This window comes from Lissotriton vulgaris, chromosome 9, assembly GCF_964263255.1.
Source record: "Lissotriton vulgaris chromosome 9, aLisVul1.2, whole genome shotgun sequence".
Lineage (NCBI taxonomy): Eukaryota > Metazoa > Chordata > Amphibia > Caudata > Salamandridae > Lissotriton > Lissotriton vulgaris.
This window is the reverse complement of record NC_141697.1, coordinates 962,828,358-962,847,618: the sequence shown is the minus strand read 5'-3', so window position 1 is coordinate 962,847,618 and position 19,261 is coordinate 962,828,358. Positions and strand designations below refer to the sequence as shown.

Here is a 19,261-nt window from a genome sequence, read left to right as displayed (position 1 = left end):
GACACGCCTACAAGTGGCACTGTGCCCCTCTCCGAAGGGCAGATATGATGCATTGTAGACTTGGAGACCCCCCTCCAGAGCTAGCCCGTGGGCAAGTACACTCCAGATGTGCCCATGGACACTCTTACAAGTGGCACCGTGCCCCCACCCCCGAAGGGCAGATGTACGTTCTAGACTCGGAGACCCCCTCATGAAAGACAGCCCAGAGGCACCCAAGGGCAGGTGTAGAAGTGGCACCATACCCACCCCACAAAGGGCAGATGTATGTTCTAGGCTGGGAAAGCCAGACAGTGACTGAAAGGTAAGACCGAGGTGTACGGGAGAGAGAGGGCCACACATAGCACCATCAAGCCAAGCTTTCCATTTCAGTGCAGTCCAAGCCGGACATGTAGGACACAGCAGCGCTCGGTGCCCTCAGGCCACAGCGTCGGTTTATGGATGTCATAAAAGAAGTCTTGTTATGGTATCTTTGTCCCAGCAGAGGGGAGAGGCAGTTCTAGAAACGCTGCCGCCTGTTGTAGGGGCACAGCCTGCGAAGGCCCAGGAGCATCAGACTGTGAATGTGTCTAGCAGAGAGCTATGATACTGCACTGCCAGGGCCCTGCGCCACTGCCCTTTCAGCGAAGGCGTGGCCTCATGGCCTCCTGAAAAAGACTACACATGTACTGCTGTTCACTGCCTTCATCCTCCAGAAGTCGTGTGCTTGCAGGGCTTAGACAAGAAAGCACTTTTCAAGCTGCTCAGTGGTACCGGGCACACTACAGCGTGGGACAAGATCAGTGCCCGGTATTATACATCACCAGGGACAGGATCAGGGCAGGAGTACAGGCCACCACCGGAAGTGGGCACAGGACAGTCTCAGTACAGCGTGGGACAGAATCAGGGGCCCGATCACCGGGCGGGGGTGGGGGGCTCGAATCAGAGCCGGCTGCGGGTCACACTCTGAGTGCAACCCGAGCACGCACCCGGACACCCACACACCCCACCAGCCACCGACTTTATGACTAAGGCACAGAAGAAAAATCCCCTCCGCTGAATCAATTCTGGAAAAAGACTGGAGGAGGTTTCCTGCCCACTGGTGAGCCCCAAAACATGTCCTTGCCTCAGACGCGCCTTAATGCACGGCTCCAAGCGCTAGACAGAAGGGCAGCTGCGCCGCCGCAGAGCTCACCTTGGCAAGTCTGCATTTCATCCTTGAGATGTGAGAACCCCTGCTGCACCTCGTCCTGTGCTTCAGAAAATCCCAAGGGGATTCGCAGCAGACGACGCCGGGTCCGTCCTTTTCAGACTGGGGGCGTATTTTTGACTGTTGTTTACATCAAAGAATGTAAGAAAGAAAGTCAAAAACACGCCCTCCAGTCTGAAAAGGACGGGGCTTAGATAGAAAGAAGAACGTCACTAGGACTTCTTCTCCAATGGCTGGCCACCGTTTAGGCGGCCAGCCAATGGAGAAGAGGGGCGGGGCTTAACCTCACTAGTGATGTTCACTCTACCCCATTAAGTCTCGCCAGCGAGACTGCGCATATGCGCAATCTTTCGCAAGCGGAGACCTAAAAAATGTCTCTCATGACCTAGTCACTAGCAAGTTGGAGTATTGGAAAACCTCTAAGCCGAGTTCATCAAGTAACACACTCTAAAATTACAAACCATCCAGAACTCGGCAAACAGACTCTGCCTCCCACACAACCCAGATCACACCACACCCCAGAGAACTATGCTGGCACCCGTTACACAAACACCCTCAATACAAACTCCTCGCACACAAATTCAAGGCACTATGCAACTCAGGCTTAACCTACCTGAACAGTCACATCTCATTCCACCATTTAACCAGACTACTCAGCAGGACTCCTCTTCGCACACATCTCAGACATATACAGAACCAGATGGAAAAAAGAAATTCTGACACACAGATCAATGTACTTTATCACTTTGACTTTTGTCGTTGGCGCTAAAGGTTTACCTGCTATATGGTAGGTAGTCACATATGCCCACTAAACTACCTTTCACATACTTTTCATAGGGCCCTTAATTAGGAATCTGCTTATGATGTTATGTACATTTTTATAGCACACAATACTAGAAAAGAGTACTTATGCTGTTTCTACTGCCTATAATATATGTGTGCATTATATGGGGACAGGATTCATAAAAAATAAATACACGTCTGTAGGTCAAACTCACACAGATAAAAAGTTGAATCAGCACTTGCAATTTCCTGATCCCAAAAACAAGATCTGCTAAAGTTTAGGACTACAGGTGTCAGTGACAACTGTGGAATTTCCAACAAGTGTGCAGAAACTTAGCAGTCACGAGAGACACGTAATAAGTGCTCCCAGGAGATTGTGAAGCTAGTGGTTCTTAAAACACAATGTACTTCCACACAGTCAAAACTTTGTGGAAATTTACCAACATTTTCAATGTTACCATGCAATTATCTGCACTTTTGAATTTTCACCAAAATATAAATCAGGAGTAAAGGCCTAATTTAGAGTGTGCAGGATGTGCGAGTACTGCCAAAAGAGGTAGATGTATTGACTGCCTTATTTAAACTTCATAGAGACATTAAATGCTCTAAATAGGAGGGACAGGACATCTGCCATTTTTTGGCGGATGTCCTGCATCCAAAAAACTCAAAATAAGGCTATAAGGTCAATTAGAAAGTAAGAAAATATGAACAGAAAATCGATTTGTTCACAGGGGATGTGGGAAATGGAAATACTTTAATTGACAATAATTTGCAATCACAAGTAAAATGGAACAAAACAGGTTTAAAAACATTGTCTACATTTCTCTCTCTATGTTTAGCAGGAATTAAAAAATGTAAAACATATTTTTTATTATTTCCCATGAACAACAATTTTCACTGAAAATGGGTAATATTGACGGACCGTTTACTAATACCAGTCATGCAGGTGTGAGTCAAAAAGTGCAAGAAACTGAGTGGAAGTATGCTGAATACTGCTATATCTCAAGAGGTCGTGAGGAAAAAAAAACTTTCTTATGCAAAAATTGTTTTCATTTGTTCGAAATATTAAAGTAAAATGTTATGTATTTCCTATAAACCCTAGCACTGCAACTACAAATGTTTCTTTGGAAGGCATCACGCAGTCTGGTTAACAGGATTTCTCTCATGCACTGCATTAGCATGCTAGGTAATCAGTCTATTTTTCAACCCCTGCCACCACAAATTATAGCAAAATAATGCTACTGGTCAGCACCTGAACTCATCTTAAGGATTTATGGGACCCTGGACAAGATAAATTCACCCACCTACTCCATGTTTGTAGCAACTTCGAATTTATATTCTTTTTTTGGCTAATTCAAGCTCTTGTGATGCCCAACCTTGCTAGTCCCACGGTAGGAAAACATGTGTAGGGCGACTTGTTAGACATTTACTGGACTGGTGCATAATATTCACATAAAATGTATGCACCTAGTGCTTGAAACTTTAGCATTAATGGTTGAATATATGTAATCACAAATAAATCCCCCTTCACTACCGGCATTCTTGCTGCAGCTGTTAAAATGAAAGGGCTGCTCTGACGATTTTCACACTTCCTTTGGTAAAACTATAACAACTTTCTGCTAATTTCTCCTTCCCGGCCTTGCCTCTCTTCTCTTTATTGGTACGCACTTAAACAGTTACCTTTAACTTCACTGAGTGAGACAAAAGTAACGGAGCAGGATGCAAGAGATGTACAAGGACAGGAGCTGAACAGTATAGCGAGAGACGAGAAGTGGAGGGAGAAGGGTGTAGAAATGGGGATGATGTAGAAAGATGTATGAAGTAGGCGGAGAAGTGAAGTAAATAAAGAGAGCTGAGGCCACCATCAAAAAATGAGAGATAGAAAGATGAAGATCTAGGTAGGCAAAGACATGCAGATAAAAAGGTAAGGATTTAGAGTGTGGTAGACGGAGACTCGTAGAGAGAAGGAAATGTAGAGAGAGTCAGAGGAGTACAGTACTCCAAAGGGTGAGATAGAGAAAGAGGTAATATAGAGAAAGGTGAATCATACCCTTCTAGTACAACATGCTATACCTACATACATTCTTAAATGTTCCACATGTATATGTGCTGTACAATGCAGTACACATCCAATGTGAGGAATATGTTTTTTATATTTTCAGAAATAAAAAAACTTTCACCAGGACAGCGTCTGCTTCTAGGAGGCAATACTTTCTGACACAAAGCCATGTCTGACAATATTCAGTAGATGAGGCTTTGTGTCAAAATAAAATAACTATGAATGCTTGTGCCATCCACCCAGGGTGGAATGCTCCCTGGATGCAAAGTGGTGCAAAACCAGTGCAAACGGCTATCTACTCTCAGAAAAAGTGTCTTTTTACTCAAGAATGTAAATACCATAGCAAGAGTTGGTGCTGCTCGGCATCACTTAACATGACTTTTTCCCTGTTGCAAATCCTTAGTAAATGTCGCCCTGCGGTTCTGTTAAGCATGCCTGAATGCGAAATTAAATAAAAAGCTGTTTTTTGTGAGCCAGTGCTTGTAGATGGAATTTAGACTGTCCACTTAGGTTACCAGTGGGCCAACGAGTGAGTTCTGGTATACAATATATGCTCTTGGTGACCCTCAATCTGGAGGGCCACCACCGTGTTTATATATAATTTTCCTGCCTTGGCCCAAAGGTGTGCCAATCAATTCACTGTCGACAGAGCTATGAGATTGTGAAGGCGCGGCTTCTGTGCCCTGGGTTTATTAACGTTTTTTGAAGAAAGGAAATTGGGCGAGCTTCATGATTAATGCACCGAGCTGTCGAGGGAACCGAACACCCCCCTGCATGCATCGTTAGATCACGCGCTCCCTGTCATTACGCAGCAAACGGCCTTGAAAGAGAATAGCGCGAGAGCGCCAAGCCCGCCAGCCATTTCCTGTCTATTTCCCAGTAATGTTTTCCAAGAAATGCAATGTGAGAAGTTACGAGCTCTCGCTGCCGCGGCCCTTTATCAGAGCGGAGCAGGGACTGTGCGGAACCTTCCTTAGCGGGTCAATGCGAGGATCAAGCCAACAAAGCCGGCAAATAAACCTTCCAGGCAGAGGAACAAAACGGGTCCTGTGGAGCCAGCGATGTTTTATTTTATTTTATTTATTTATTTATTTAATGCGATTTTATATGGCGCAAACTTTACCCAAAGGTGTCAGCGCGCTTTGCATAAGAACCAGTTCCAATACATAAGGACTTAGGATGCAGAGAAATGGCAGAAAGATAATGCAACATTTCACCAAGGAGGGTTCTGCCGTATGCGCAGTGCTACCTCATACATCAACATGGTGGGGAGAGCAAAGAGAAAGGCATTTCACACAGTCTCTGGCCAGGAAGGTGTAGTATCAAGGTCAGCCGCAGACACCACACATCAACATCTTTTAAAACAGCGGGCGCCTCCAAAGACCGCCCAGCCCACAGCGGCGCCACCACACCACACCTCACTTAAGGCAGTTACAAATCTTTACCTACCAACCACCACAAGTTACCGCAGCCCGATGCCCAGATCCGCTAAGTAATTCAGACCCTTGCACACTCCAAAACAGCTACTCATATAGACCCCATGGACCTACTGTAGACACCTGCAGCCCTTCTATTAGGTCCCACCACCACTACAGCCCTTCATATAGGACCAAAGGCCCACCCCTCCCCACCACCACAGCCCCAGCAGCCACTCTCACAGGGCACGTCTTCTCATATTGCTGATGCCGGGTCAAGAGGCCTGGGTTCACCTGTTCTAGGTCTGTGCTTTAAATGGACCGATACTCAAGGTACTGAGTACCAGCACTTCTTATTTTTATAGCTCTGAGTACCAGCCCTTCTCTGCTGCAAAGAAGAGTACCGGTACTCATCAAAGGTAGGCACACTGTTGCTAGTGTTCACAAACACGAATGAGGCTGTCTGACAGCCAAAGTGTCTTTGTAGCCCAAGCAGAGCCACCTCTACACTATATAGCAGGGCTCATTTGCATAATGTCCGGTGTTCAACATCACGCTGTGTTTGATAGAGCAGGGTCCATTCAGACCCTGTGCTGTCAATCACATTCACACTATCGTGTGCATTTGTGCTGGCAGACGCGCCCGATACTTCCTGGAAGACGCTGCTTTACCTTGGGCCGGTCAATTCAATTGCGGTTCTGTTTTTCGGATTTAGGAATCATTATTCCCTCAACAGGACGTTGGAGCTCATATTACAGCACTGCCTCCTTGTGACTCCTGCTCCTGTTTGGGCTAATAGAGTGGAGTAACATTGGAATTCACTTCCTTTTTTTAAAATGGAATATTCATTATGAGGAAATCATTGGACGAACACTGAACTAACCATTAACGGGTTGCTTTTATTCATTTACTGTCGGAACACGACGTGCTTCTTTCATCTTTGGTCCCACCCCTCTCCCCGTCCAGTCCTGAAGAAGACCCGCAGCAGAGGTGTCAAACTCCCCTTATTGCGCTAGGGTCGAAACGTCGACGATCATACCCCCATGTTTTGAGGCCTAGACCTTTACAACCTTGTCCTTCCCCCTTTTCCCTTGTACAACCCAGTAATGAAAAACTGTGTGGGTAGGCTTCTGTGTTTTGTTCAACTAGAATAATTGTAATTTTAGTTGTACATAGAATTTGAACCTTGTTCTCTCAAATTACCTTTCCCTTTTCAATTCACTTGAGCACCCCCTTTTTCTTCACTGCAATCTGCAGTCTTTCTTTTTCGCTATTGAATTGTTTTTATAAAAATGTGGAAAATAAATTTGAAATATACTGATTGACTAAGAAAATTGTTTGTCTCTTTGACTAACAGATGTTGGGTACGACACAATTTATGGAATTCTGGCTTTGAAAAGAATTACATCTCCATGTTTGTTGTTATGGATTAATTTCCAAAAATATGAATTAAGAATAATATATTCCTTGATTTTAGATGATATATCTGGGGCCTCAGTTGTCTTATACTAATTGATACCCAGGTCCTTTGACTTATTGGGTTACCCCATTGAATTAATGGTCACACTGGAATCCAGGCATTATGCTGACAGCATCAATTAAGAAAGCCACAGGAGATAAGGAGTGTGAAATGGCCTTAATCCCACTTGAATCTTTTGTGTGAGTGTCTGCTTGTGTCTGGGTGTTTGCCTGCTTGCGTGTGTGAGAATAGCAAGTGAAAGAGGGAGAGAATCCAGACATCCAGGAGGTATTTTAAAGAACATTCCATGAATGCTTTGTGTGTGCGCTGCCGCTTGTTTCTGTGAATGCACACTCGAGAATATATAAGTATTTGGCCACATCAAAGCATAGAAGAGTGTGGCATTGAGAAGCTGCAGACATTACAAAAGCAGGAAATATTAACATATGATTGTGATTGGCCTTCATGTTGTATAACGAGGTAAACTATTTTATTAATAGTACATTCCTCATGTGTTTTGGTACATGCAACTAATATTGAAGTCATTAATGCTCCGTTTCCAGGGGCACATTGATTACTAACTCATGAGACCGATGGCTTAGCTTCATTAATTGTGATTTAGGGCCTATTCGCAGTAGATGTTCTCACCACTGTTTGTGTTAACATGTGAAGTTAAAAGTCTTCCCATTTCACCTCGTAAAGAAAGGCTGGCCAATAGAAAGCATCCCTATCAGACCTTATTTACAGTGTGCTGCTACATCCAGTATGGGCCGGTTCAGGCGTTTTCAAATGCAGCAACCAGAGAAGAGAACTAGGGGCACTTATAGCTAATTTAAAGAACCAACTCCGCAATATACCAGTTGCACTGCAACTTCATACCAATTATTAATACAATCACTACATCTGGCAAACTGTGGAAAGCCTTTCTGTCTTATGTTGAAGATACACATGCCTCTTCATCAGGTGCAATCCAATCTACTTCTCCGCGAAACTGGTAAACATTTAATAAGATTTATAGTCAAATCCCTGTACATCATTTTGCTGCATTAGGAGCATACATGAGACCACTGGCAGGGATTGTACGTCTGCATGACATTAAGATCGTCACTTATGCGGACGACACCCAGCTAGTTGTCTCCCTTGCGCATAAGTACAGTCAGCAAGCACAGACCAGCTTGATTCCCTGTCTGGAGCAGGTAAAGAGCTGGATGACAAAGTCATGCTTAAAGCTCAATGGGGATAAAACCGAGCTCATGCTCCTCGGTCCATCTGCCCCCTCCACTTTAGAGTTATTGTGGCACCCCAGCCTAGGTGCCCCCCCTACACCCAGAGATAACATAAAAAGTCTCGGAATATGGCTAGACAAATCCCTAACATTCAATACACAAGTCACCAAACTATCAGCAACATGCTTTGGTCTCATCAGGATGATGAAAAAAATCCTCCCACTTCTTCCTTTCGAGGCCAAACAGGTAGTCATCCAGGGCTTGATTCAGTCCCGTATTGACTTTAGCAACGCCCTGTATTTAGGGGCTCCTGAATACTGCCTGAACAAACTACAGCGGATCGAAAACTGTGCAGCCCGTACACTTCTTGGAATCCCCCGCAGAACCCCGATAGGGCCGGGATTAAAAACTCTGCACTGGCTCTCTGTCAGGGAAAGAATTAAGTTCAAGGCCATGTGCATCACCCACCAAGCCTTTTGGAAATGCGGCCCTGGAACCAACCACTCCCTGGTCACTCCCTACCACCCCAAAAAAGAGCTTTGCTCCTCTCAAGCCTTCCTAGCCGTTGTCGCGCAGATATGAAGATCCAGAGCAGGAGGTCGATCTTTCTCCTACAATGCATCCAAACTGTGGAACTCTCTCCCCCTACATCTAAGGTCCAACCCCAACCTACTAACCTTTCGCAAACAATTAAAAACCTTCCTCTTTAACTAAAAACAAACTTACTCCCTGTGATCAACTTCAGTAGAAGGTTCATTCTATTCCCTAGCGCCTGGACGCCTCAGGGCAGCTGTTCGCGCTTAACAAATTTCTTTCATTTCATTTCATTTCATTTCAGAGCTATGAGTATTGTGAAGGCGTGGCTTCTGTGCCCTGGTTTTATTAATGTTTTTTGAAGAAAGGAAATTGGGCGAGCTTCATGATTAATGCACCGGGCTGTCGAAGGAACCGAACACCCCCCTGCATGCATCGTTAGATCACGCGCTCCCTGTCATTACGCAGCAAATGGCCTTGAAAGAGAATAGCGCGAGCGCCCTGAGCAAAGATCTAAAATGACCGAGCCAAGATCAGACAGGGCTGAGCTAAGACCCCACGTCACTGGCACAAGATAGTAAATCGATGGTTCAGCATTATTGCTGGCCAGGGCTCGAGTTGGGGTACCACGCGGGTGGACGGCGTCCCCCCACTTATTTTACCGGGGGGACACCATCCCTCCTGCCAAACAGCTGGACTTCACTCTTTGGCCTCTCTGGGACGAGGAGCTCGGCACCTTTCGTGATGTCACTTCCTTTTGTGACATCACTTCCGGTGACAGCGTCCCCCCACTTCTTTCTTCAGGACTTGTGCTCTGTTGATGGCCTAAATCACAGCAATGGCTCAGGATCAGATAAGCATGGCTTGAAAACAAGCTGTTTTGAGCCATGTCCACTGGTTACTAGCCTAGGACAACACAGCATGGGTCAAGATCACACTGTACTGAGCCAATTTCACACACTGTTGGGCCAAAATCACCCACTCGCTGGCCCCAGATCATACACTACTGGACCACATAACACAGACAAAGCCAAGTTCACATACTGGTGGATAGAAATCATCATCAAGATTCTGCTGATTATTATCTGCAGTTTGAAACTTGGCAAATTGGCCCTGAATCTCCTGAGGCATCAAGATGATTATCCACTCGAAACTTTCCCTTCCAATGGACTGAATACATATTTCTGAAGATCATGGCATCATACCAGCGGTTAATTACTATATATGTCTTGTGCCACATGTGCAGAGGGAATCTGCACATACAGGGAATTAAAGACTACTATCAAGGGCAATATGAATGCTCCATAGTAGAAGTGTCTTATGTGTCTTGTCTTTAGCCTTGACCCTAGCCTCGCCCACTTGCTACACTCACAGCACATTTTAATGAGTACCTGCACTTATTTTTTCCCATTTAAAGCACTGTTCTTGGTTATATATTGTATGTGGCGTGGGTCAAGGAAGGAACCAAGCCATGAGGCTCCGGATCCAGAAAAGTTTTACTTTAATGTAAAGTTGCAGTCAGTCAGGTCCATAGCTGTTGTAAGTACTCTGGGTACCCGGTTTGGTAGAGGGCACACATTAGGTAGGGATAGAGAGGGGAAAGGCTCAGAACACAACAAGCAACAATTTTTCAGGTCCCTGCCATGGTGCATTGGTTGCAAATCAGTGGACAGCCACAGAAAATATGTGCCATCAGCAGGGAGAAAAAATCACATTAGCATTGTCCCCACCTACTGAGGCAACCATTGCTTTACTTGATAATTCACATGCGATCCGTCCGGACGAAATAGATATTCAGTACAAGGCTGTCCTTTGTCACATCAGAGCATTCTAAGAGCCTTTTGTCTTTTATCTGCTTCAGATTTACCCACTCTAACAACTAAAGAGTCCAGAACTGATTTCATGATATCCTTCTCAGACACGGGGCAAAGTGGCTAAACTAAATTTCGCTAGAAAGGCAAGATTTCTCCCTAAAATCTCTGCTTCACTGCAAGGAAGAAAACATTTTGGCAACTCACTCTAAATCTTTCCTTTCCAGCATGGCACATGGCACAAAATTACCTAACCTCCAGCGGATGATAGGAGAAGGACAAAATCATTGCCATCAGCATCTTTTATATTAAGGATCCTTTGTGGAGCTTCTTTGTTCTGGTCCACAGGCATCCATTAACTTTGGAGGCACCCAAAGGGTGGACACCGTTAGACAATGGCCACCATAATGTAAGGGTTGGCACAAATAATCAATGTGTGCCCACTATATGTCAAGGATGAGGACTATTATGCCATGAACAGTTACCAACCACATCCAAAACAAGCATTTGCAATGCCATAGGTCTCGCATTTGCGAGGATTTCAGATATTGTCATTGTAAATGACAATAGTTTTATTTATGTGTTGGCTTTTAAAACAGATCAATAAAAGTCATTGTCATTTACAATGCCAATAGCTTAAACTCTCGCAAATGCGAGACCTATTGCATTGCTCGAATACAGTTCCCAACAGTGCTGTCGGTCGTTCACCCCCTGGTTTCCCCCTTAAATAACCCAGTGAACCTATCTAGGATCGCAGGCTCCGTTTGTTACTCAACCCTTAAGGTCCCTTCCCCAGCCCCCTGAGCACATTGCAACAGCAATGTGTCCGGTTCCAAACAAACTAATGGCTTCTGCCTAAGCACAAAAGTGAGCAAAGGTCCCCCGGCGAGGAAGAAGGTGGGGGATGCTTTCAAAGAAAGAGGAAGGGAAGGGAGAGAGGTGCAGCCAGAGAGGAGAGGAGCATGACCAAAAGAAAGGGAGTGAAGAGGAGCACACACAGGAGTGGGGTTGGATGGGGACACCACACAAAACCTGTTGAGCTCCATGCAGCAAGTTCGGGCTTTGCCAAGACAGTTAACAGTGCTCAGAATTGTTACCAATTTTAGGCAGAATTCCGCTTGGAGGTTGTCACATGAAAGTCTCTGCTCTTGCCCCACCGGACTATAACAGAGTGGTTGACTTTATAACCGCTTGAAGTAGGGTGAACGTAAACACAGCCCGTCGTGCAGATGGAGAAACTCAAAAAAGAAAATAGTGCTCACAGACTTAAGAACACGTACGTATAACATCCGAAGTAAAAGGGCCGGTCGCCATGTGAGGTTACAGATGAAGACAAGGCGGTACTAAGGAGGGACTAACAAGCCTATTTACAAATCAGAAGCCAGCATTTATGAAGGACAATGACACAAGCCAATGACAAATATGGGCGGGGCTTCTATTCCATACTCCAAGACAACAAGTCTCGAAGTGCAGCTAATGCGCACTGACTCTAGGCTCGACCTAAAAAGGCATACGGGAAGGCACTATCATGCTAGAGTTCTTTATTTCAATTGAATTTTGTGCATTGTTATTGTCCAGTGGACACACTCACACAATACACTGCATTCCTTATGACAGAATGTTGCCAGAGAAGTAATGCATGAAGAAATCTGCATGAATAAGCAGAATAGGGTCAAAAATGCCCTCAATACGTCAAATAATGACCAGTATTAACCTAAGAGTAGCTAGAATCTTGTCACAAATGCTCATCATATGCAGGACCGGACTAGCCGTAGTGTGCATCAGGCGTTTCCCTCGAAGGTTGGAAGGGTGGGTCCTGTTGCGCAGCAGTGGGGGACAGTTTCTTGTTACCAGGGCCGTTTTTTTAGCGGTGCTGCAATATCAGCCCCCAGTAACAAAAGCAGCAGTCTTTACACTTGCACTCCCCTGCCTCTGCCATGGGCGGGCCGAAGGGGCGGCTGGTCCTACAACATTGCCAGGGCTGCTCTTGGTTCCCAAGCCTGCCCTGATCATATGTCAAGAATAGGCCACCATTATAAAGGGAATAGCCAAAACGTGCAGAATGCTCACCATCTGTCAACATTGGTCTACTAATATGCAAGGCTTAGTCAGAATGTTGTCAAAAATGCCCACAGTATGTTAATGACGGCCTAGTAATAAGCCTGGGTAAAGCTGCAATTTATGCCAGGGCCATGGTATGCGTGGTTCACAATTAAGAAAGCTTGTCATTCCTCCGCCAGCTTGTCATTCCTCCACCAGCTTCTGCTGCCCATGCAGGCAGCTGCACATGATATAATGCATACGTAATCAGGTATACAGGCACATAGGTAGGCAAGGAAGACACAGAAACACATACAGCCCTACAGACACAATCATTCCAATATCTGAAAATACACAAATATACACCCATGCACACAGGTAACAGCATTTTCTCTGCACTTACCCTTCTAGCTCAGCCTCCCTTAACTTGAATCAGTAAGAAGTAGTGACCCTGGCTGCAGATGGTTCACGCCTCTACAACATTATCCTTAGAGCTGTAGTCTTGAATGGCTAAACTATGTTATGCTGAGGCCCAACAGAGGCCCATGCAACATTTATCATATGCAATATATTCTACTTGGATCTTCTATTGGGATGTCAGCGTGGGCTTTGTGCGTGGAGTTACTTGTTACTGACACCGCCGTCTACTGGCAACCTAAATTAATAGATGCAAGACCTGTTTTTTTTTTAATCTCTTTATTATTTTCATCAACCTCACGAAACATGTAAGGTTGAGCACGGAATTACAAAGCATAATTTTCTTGTATAGCTGACCAGTTACGATCCATTTAAGTCCATTATCCAGGAGTACTCAGCAAGAGTATACATCTCAAGCAACCAATATAGTCATCAATATAACTTCCAGGCCTTCGCAGAATAGAAAGTAACAAGCGTTCTTGACAGAATATTCCATGCAACAACCCGTCCACCTCCCACCCTGGTGACCCTCCCCTATCCTCCCTCCTGCCGGCACGAACTAAGATAGTAATCAAAGCCATAACAAAGATCTATTTGTACCAAGGGATCGTTTGTTGACACCGTCAGGGCATCCACGTAGTTCAGAGTGACAAATTACGGATTTGGGGAATCATAACGTTGTTCCTATCCCAATCAGCTAGGTGTGTGGCCCACTAGTCCCCCTCCACAGTCACATCATTCATCTCTGAGTCAGTATCCTCATCCTCCTTCCTCAAGTCTGCCACCAATGCCTCCCATGCCCGAGCTGCTTTCAAAGCCCTATCATTGTGAGACCTATGAGCCTGTTGCATTCGCACCGCACCCTAACTGCTGGGCCACTTAAGCATCTCCGCCCTCCATCTAAGATAGCTAGGCCCTACCTTATCTTTCCAGGGGGACGTGATTTCACGTTTGGCAAGCAGCAGCCCCAAATCCAAGAACCTGTTTGTCACCTTTGTTTTGCTTGTGTGTGGAAACCAATGAAAGAGACAGGCCCCTTTTTCCAGGTCAATCTGCCTCTCCGTCGCCTTGCAGAGCGAAGTGAGGACCTCCTCCCAATAGGTACCTAGTTGTGGGCAATCTCAAAGCATGTGCACTAAATCTGCATTTCTCAGTGTACATCTGGGGCATTGCGCAGAGTCCGTGTGAGAATACAGATTGATCTTTTCTGGTGTGAGGTATGCTCTGTGTAAAATGTAAAATTGAATTAACTGGAATCTGGCGTTTCTAGTACCTTTCCATGCCCTCCTCAACACATGTGACCAGGCTGAGTCCGGGATCTCCCTGCCTATATCCGCCCCCCAGATAGGGGAGGCACCGGGGTTCCCACGTCACATCAGGCAGGTGCAAAGGCGGGTCGCGAGCCCCGGTTACTGGAAACACGCAAGTCTTTGCCCAATTGACTCACAGGCCCGAAACCTCTCCGAAGAGGCAGAGCAGTTCTCGCGCTCCTACCAATGCCTCATTCGCGTCGTTCAAGAAGAGCACCAGGTTGTCCGCGTACAATGAAATATAATGCGTCCGCCCACGAAGCTGTATTCCCCGGTATGCAATCCCCACTCTAGCACGCGCCGCCAACGGCTCTATAGCCAGAGCAAACAGCAAAGGAGAGAGCGGGCAGCCCTGCCTGGTGCCTCGACCCACTGGGCACGAAGCAGAAATGACCCGGCCTACCTTTATCCTAGCACTCGCAGCTGAATACAATATTTCTGTCCAGCGGATATACCCTTCTCCAAGACCAAACGCCCTCATAGCCGAAAACAAATAGGGCCATTCTAAGCTATCAAATGCTTTCGCAATGTCCAAAGAGAGGACTCCTGCCTGATGCTGCGTATAAACTAGGTTCCCCGATGAGGACGCCAACGCCAAGACTGGGATGCATCTAGGTATAGGATCAGCCAGCCACGCCAACAACGTGCCAAACTTATCTCTCTCAGCATGCGCACGGGTCAGATATGCTCTATGGGCAAAAGACCTTAAACGCTCCACTACAACCGCCACCGCTTCCTTCCTAGTTTGGACCGCGTCACGCTCATCAGTGTTAACGGAAAAGGCACGTTCAGCCTCCCTGAGGGCTCTCTCCGCAGCCTCAACATCCTGCAAGTACTGCTTCCGCACCCCGACCCATTTGGCGATGCAGAACCCCCGGGTCATCACCTTAAAGGCATCCCACTCCTAGCCAGTCGTCCCAGCCATGCCCTCGTTCTCAGCAAAGTATTGTGTAATACCCGTGCCCAACTCCGTATGGAAGGCAGAATCCTCCAATACTTCCGGGCGCAGTCTCCAGGTCGGGATAGCCGGGCGCAGCTCAGTGCAGCAAAACCCCACCAACAGGGGGTTGTGGTCCGAGATTGTGCGGGATACATATTTGCTGCTTGCTGCCATAGTAGCCAGACCAGGACTACACAAGATCACATCGAGTCGTTCGTGCAGATCATGGAGCGCCGAGAAAAAGGAATAATCACGTACAACCAAGTGCTGCTCTCTCAAAATGTCAACAAACCCCCAATGATCTTGCCATTGGGCTCCAAATTTAGCTAATCTGTGGATTGAAGCACCAGGCAACGGCGGGTGCGATCTATCCATGTCCCCGTCCGTAATGGAGTTGAAGTCTCCCCCTAGCAACACCGGCTTCCTAAAATAGCCCGCCAGAGCTTCAGACAAGCACTCAAAGAACGGTATCTGCTCCACATTGGGGGCGTAGACACTACAGAGGGTTACCTCCCGTCCATTCAGGCGGCTCTCAACCGCCACAGATCGTCCCTCCGGGTCAACTAACTGCGCGGTCATCTGAAACGGAACCCCCGCTCTAACCCAAATCAAGACCCCTCACGCAAAAGCAGAATAAGTAGTGTAGTAAAGTTGCCCTCGCCATCTTCGCTGCAGTGCTGCCCCCTCTGCCTTGGTCAAATGTGTTTCTTGCAGGAACGCTATCTGCGCGCCCCTTCTAACTAAATAGGAGTGGACCTTATACTTCCGCTGCATTGAGTGTAATCCCCGCACATTCCAAGTCACACATTTCACGTTAGGCAATTGCCCCATGTTATAGGTGTGAAATCCCCCCAGCACTCCTCCTTCCTCCGCTGCCGCGCCGGCAGGCTCTTCCCTGTAACCAGAACAAACCCTTCCCCCAACAGGCCCGCCCCACCCACTACGTCACCCTCCCCCCCCAGAACAGGCACCAACATAGTGAATCCCATCCAAACCAGCCCAACAATTGCCTCAACTAAGCTAAGGCAAATAAACTAGGACCATCCAGTGGAGCTGGATAGAGCATAGCAAGTACTCTGTAGTAAATCAACACATCGCCCTATTTCCAGCTCAGAATCCCCCTGAAACGAAACCCCCCTCCTCCATGCCCCCCCCTCAGTAGCTCGTATAGCGAATCATTATGGAATTCCATTGTGTCACACATCCAACTGTTCTTGAGAGGTACTGCCGAGCCCTGTATCGTCCCTAACTAGTGCCAATTTCCCCACATCACGTTAGAGTTATCAAGTCTACTCATCTAACAGACCATCCGCCGTCCCGGGAGTAACCAGTGGCAGATGTGCACTGTCCGATACAGACGAGTCCGCCTCCGATTGCCCCTTATCATTGTCCAAGTCCAATCCTTTCGTGGAAGACTGCAACAAGTCCCCGGAGATCTCCGTCACCGCTTGCAGTGCTCCCCTGCGCTCCAGCTCAGTCTGCGAGGTTGATGGTCTTTGCAGGTCCCTCCTGCAGCGCCTCAATCGCCGGGACAAAGAATCTCTAGCCAGTTCTCGTGCTTCTGCTATCTGTCCATCTGTACCTGCCTTATAAGATTCCAGCCATGTCCATGGCTCCTCCGGAGTTTTGTAGAAATGAGTTTTCCCCTCCAAAGCGATGCGCAGTTTGGCCGGGAAAAGTAAGGAGTACTGAATCCCCTCTGCGCAGAGTTCCTTCTTGATGGACTGGAAGGACATACGGCGCCGCTGCGTTTCAATTGAGTAATCTGGGAACAGAGTAACTCTGCTGTTGTCTACCTGGAATGGGCCATACGCCCGGGCCTTCCGTAGCAGCAAATCCCTGTCCCTAAAGTGCAACAGGCGCGCCACAACAGGCCAAGGCGGGCACCCCTGCTGCGGTGGTCTAGCGGGGACTCGATGCGCATGCTCCAGGGTGTAGAAGGAAGATAAGCCCTCCGGGGCCACCACTGTTCGCAGCCAGGTTTCCAAGTAATTCACCATGTCAGATCCCTCAATCTTTTCTGGCAAGCCCACCACTCGGAAGTTGTTCCGTCTATTCCTCCCTTCCGCATCCTCCGCCCGCTCGGTGTAGGAATAAGGTTTCAACAACTGACAGCTTACACTGCTGTGACACCGTCAGGGTCAGAGGATGTGGGTTCTTTATTCTGCTTCTTACATGATTTTAGTTCATTGATACGACCCGTGAAAATTTAGACTGAGCTCTTAGAGAAAGGCCAGCTGCAATCCAGGCAATGTACAAGCAAGCTAACTATGGTTTATGCACTCTGGACAATGTTGCCAAAACACAAACCCTTTTTGTAAGCCAGAGTAAGATTGTACAAAATATATCTCAATATTGTGATACTGCTCTTATTGGAATTGAACTCAATAAAAACAGTAAAGATCTGAGTCATATTAACAAAAGGAGGGCAAAGCAACCAATGGACCAGCCAAAATCGATTTCAACTTTTAGGGCATGTACCAATACACTGTAGTACAGCACTTTATACTTCCCCTCTTGAAGAAATGTATACAAATACCCAACATACTTACTATATTGTCTCACTTTATGGACTACTCCACAACCATAAACAATTCCAATAAATGAGACGATGCTAAGGGAATACCTCACCATATGCTTTGGCACATCTACCACACATTGCACTGTTCACCCTTGAGAGGAAGCCACGCACCCTTTACTGCACAAGGAGGGGACACTAATATTATATCAACTTGTATGTGAACATTGTGAAACACCCATCGTCTACAGACAGAAGATGACCAGCTCTTCTCCTTCAGGAAAAACCTTACAGGCTGATTGCTTTTTCTGGTCTGAACAGGCTAACGGCATGTGTTGTTGAGTGGTAAGGCCCTTCACTGAGAAAAATGGACACATGCACCGTGAGGGAAGGACTAGGTGCTTTACTGGTTAGAATCCATCAAGGGGTCTTGAGCATCGGATACGTACGCGTAACATGAAGGGATGCAAGGGAGCTTTGCTGGGTCTGATGGATGGGTATGGTACGGGGGACTTCATGGGAGTTTGATGTGATGAGTATGATAGGTGAGTATTCCATGAAGGAATAACAATGGAATTAACTGGATAGTATGATCATGTGCATCATGAAGGAATCAGCAGGATGTTTTAAATGATGGATGGATGGATGGATGGATGGATGGATGGATGGATGGATGGATGGATGGATGGGTGGGTGGTTGGATGGATAGGTGGATGGATGGGTGGATGGATGGACCAACAAATTTACAATAGCAGGAAACCTTGTTCGATATGAGAAGCTGACGCATTGGGAGGAATATTGAGCAACATTGCTTGATTGAATTGGCAGCTCGACTATGAGGAAATGTCAGGAAGTCATACCAAACATCACGGGTATGTATACAATGTCGGAGAGCTCTACCTGTAAGGATGTTGTGATGCAAAACCTTTATTCGGTCCATGAACTTCAGCCTGCAGAAGAGAAGAGAAAAGAAAGAAAGGAAATACTTTGGATGGAAAGAAGGAAGAGTTTGACAATTCACCCCTCCACTCCAGCAGTGCAACCCCCACCTGACCAAGCTTCTTATACTCTGTATCACAAGAAGACAGCCAGGCATTGACAGGGGTGCTATACTTTGGACAACATTGTGAAGTTACACTCATAAAATCGTAGTTAAACCTATATTTGGAAAGAGTTAACATGAAATGTTGTGTACAAGTGATTATATCATGCAACACCCTTATGTTCCCCCTCGACACCTCAGATCCTCTGCCCACAACCTGTTGGTCACTCCCAGGATTAGACGCAAGAAGCACGGTGGTGCTGGCTTTTCCTTCCTTGCCCCATCCACTTGGAACTCCCTTCCCCTCCCTATTCGACTCATCTCTGACTACCCCACTTTCCGTAAATCTTTAAAAACTCACTTGTTTCGTCTTGCTCACGGCTAGCTGCCTACACCCCCGCACGCCCTAGCCCACTGTCTTTGAGCGCCAAGAAACCAATTGGTGTATGTGCGCGGTATTAAATTTTTTTTTAACATAACATTTAACATAACTGTGTAAAGTAGATAGAATTGCACATTGC

The 19,261-nt window shown here is 46.5% G+C and overlaps 1 protein-coding gene across 2 annotated transcripts in view; it reads right to left on the bottom strand.

Moving 5' to 3' along the window:
• HEMK1 (HemK methyltransferase 1, mitochondrial release factors N(5)-glutamine) overlaps positions 1 to 19,261 on the bottom strand; it is a 332,911-nt gene that overhangs the window by 57,008 nt on the left and 256,642 nt on the right. For both annotated transcript variants that reach the window (XM_086938813.1, XM_086938814.1), the window contains exon 7: positions 18,599 to 18,648. In XM_086938813.1, the coding sequence (XP_086794939.1) occupies positions 18,599 to 18,648 (50 nt within the window). The remainder of the gene's footprint in view (positions 1 to 18,598; positions 18,649 to 19,261) is intronic.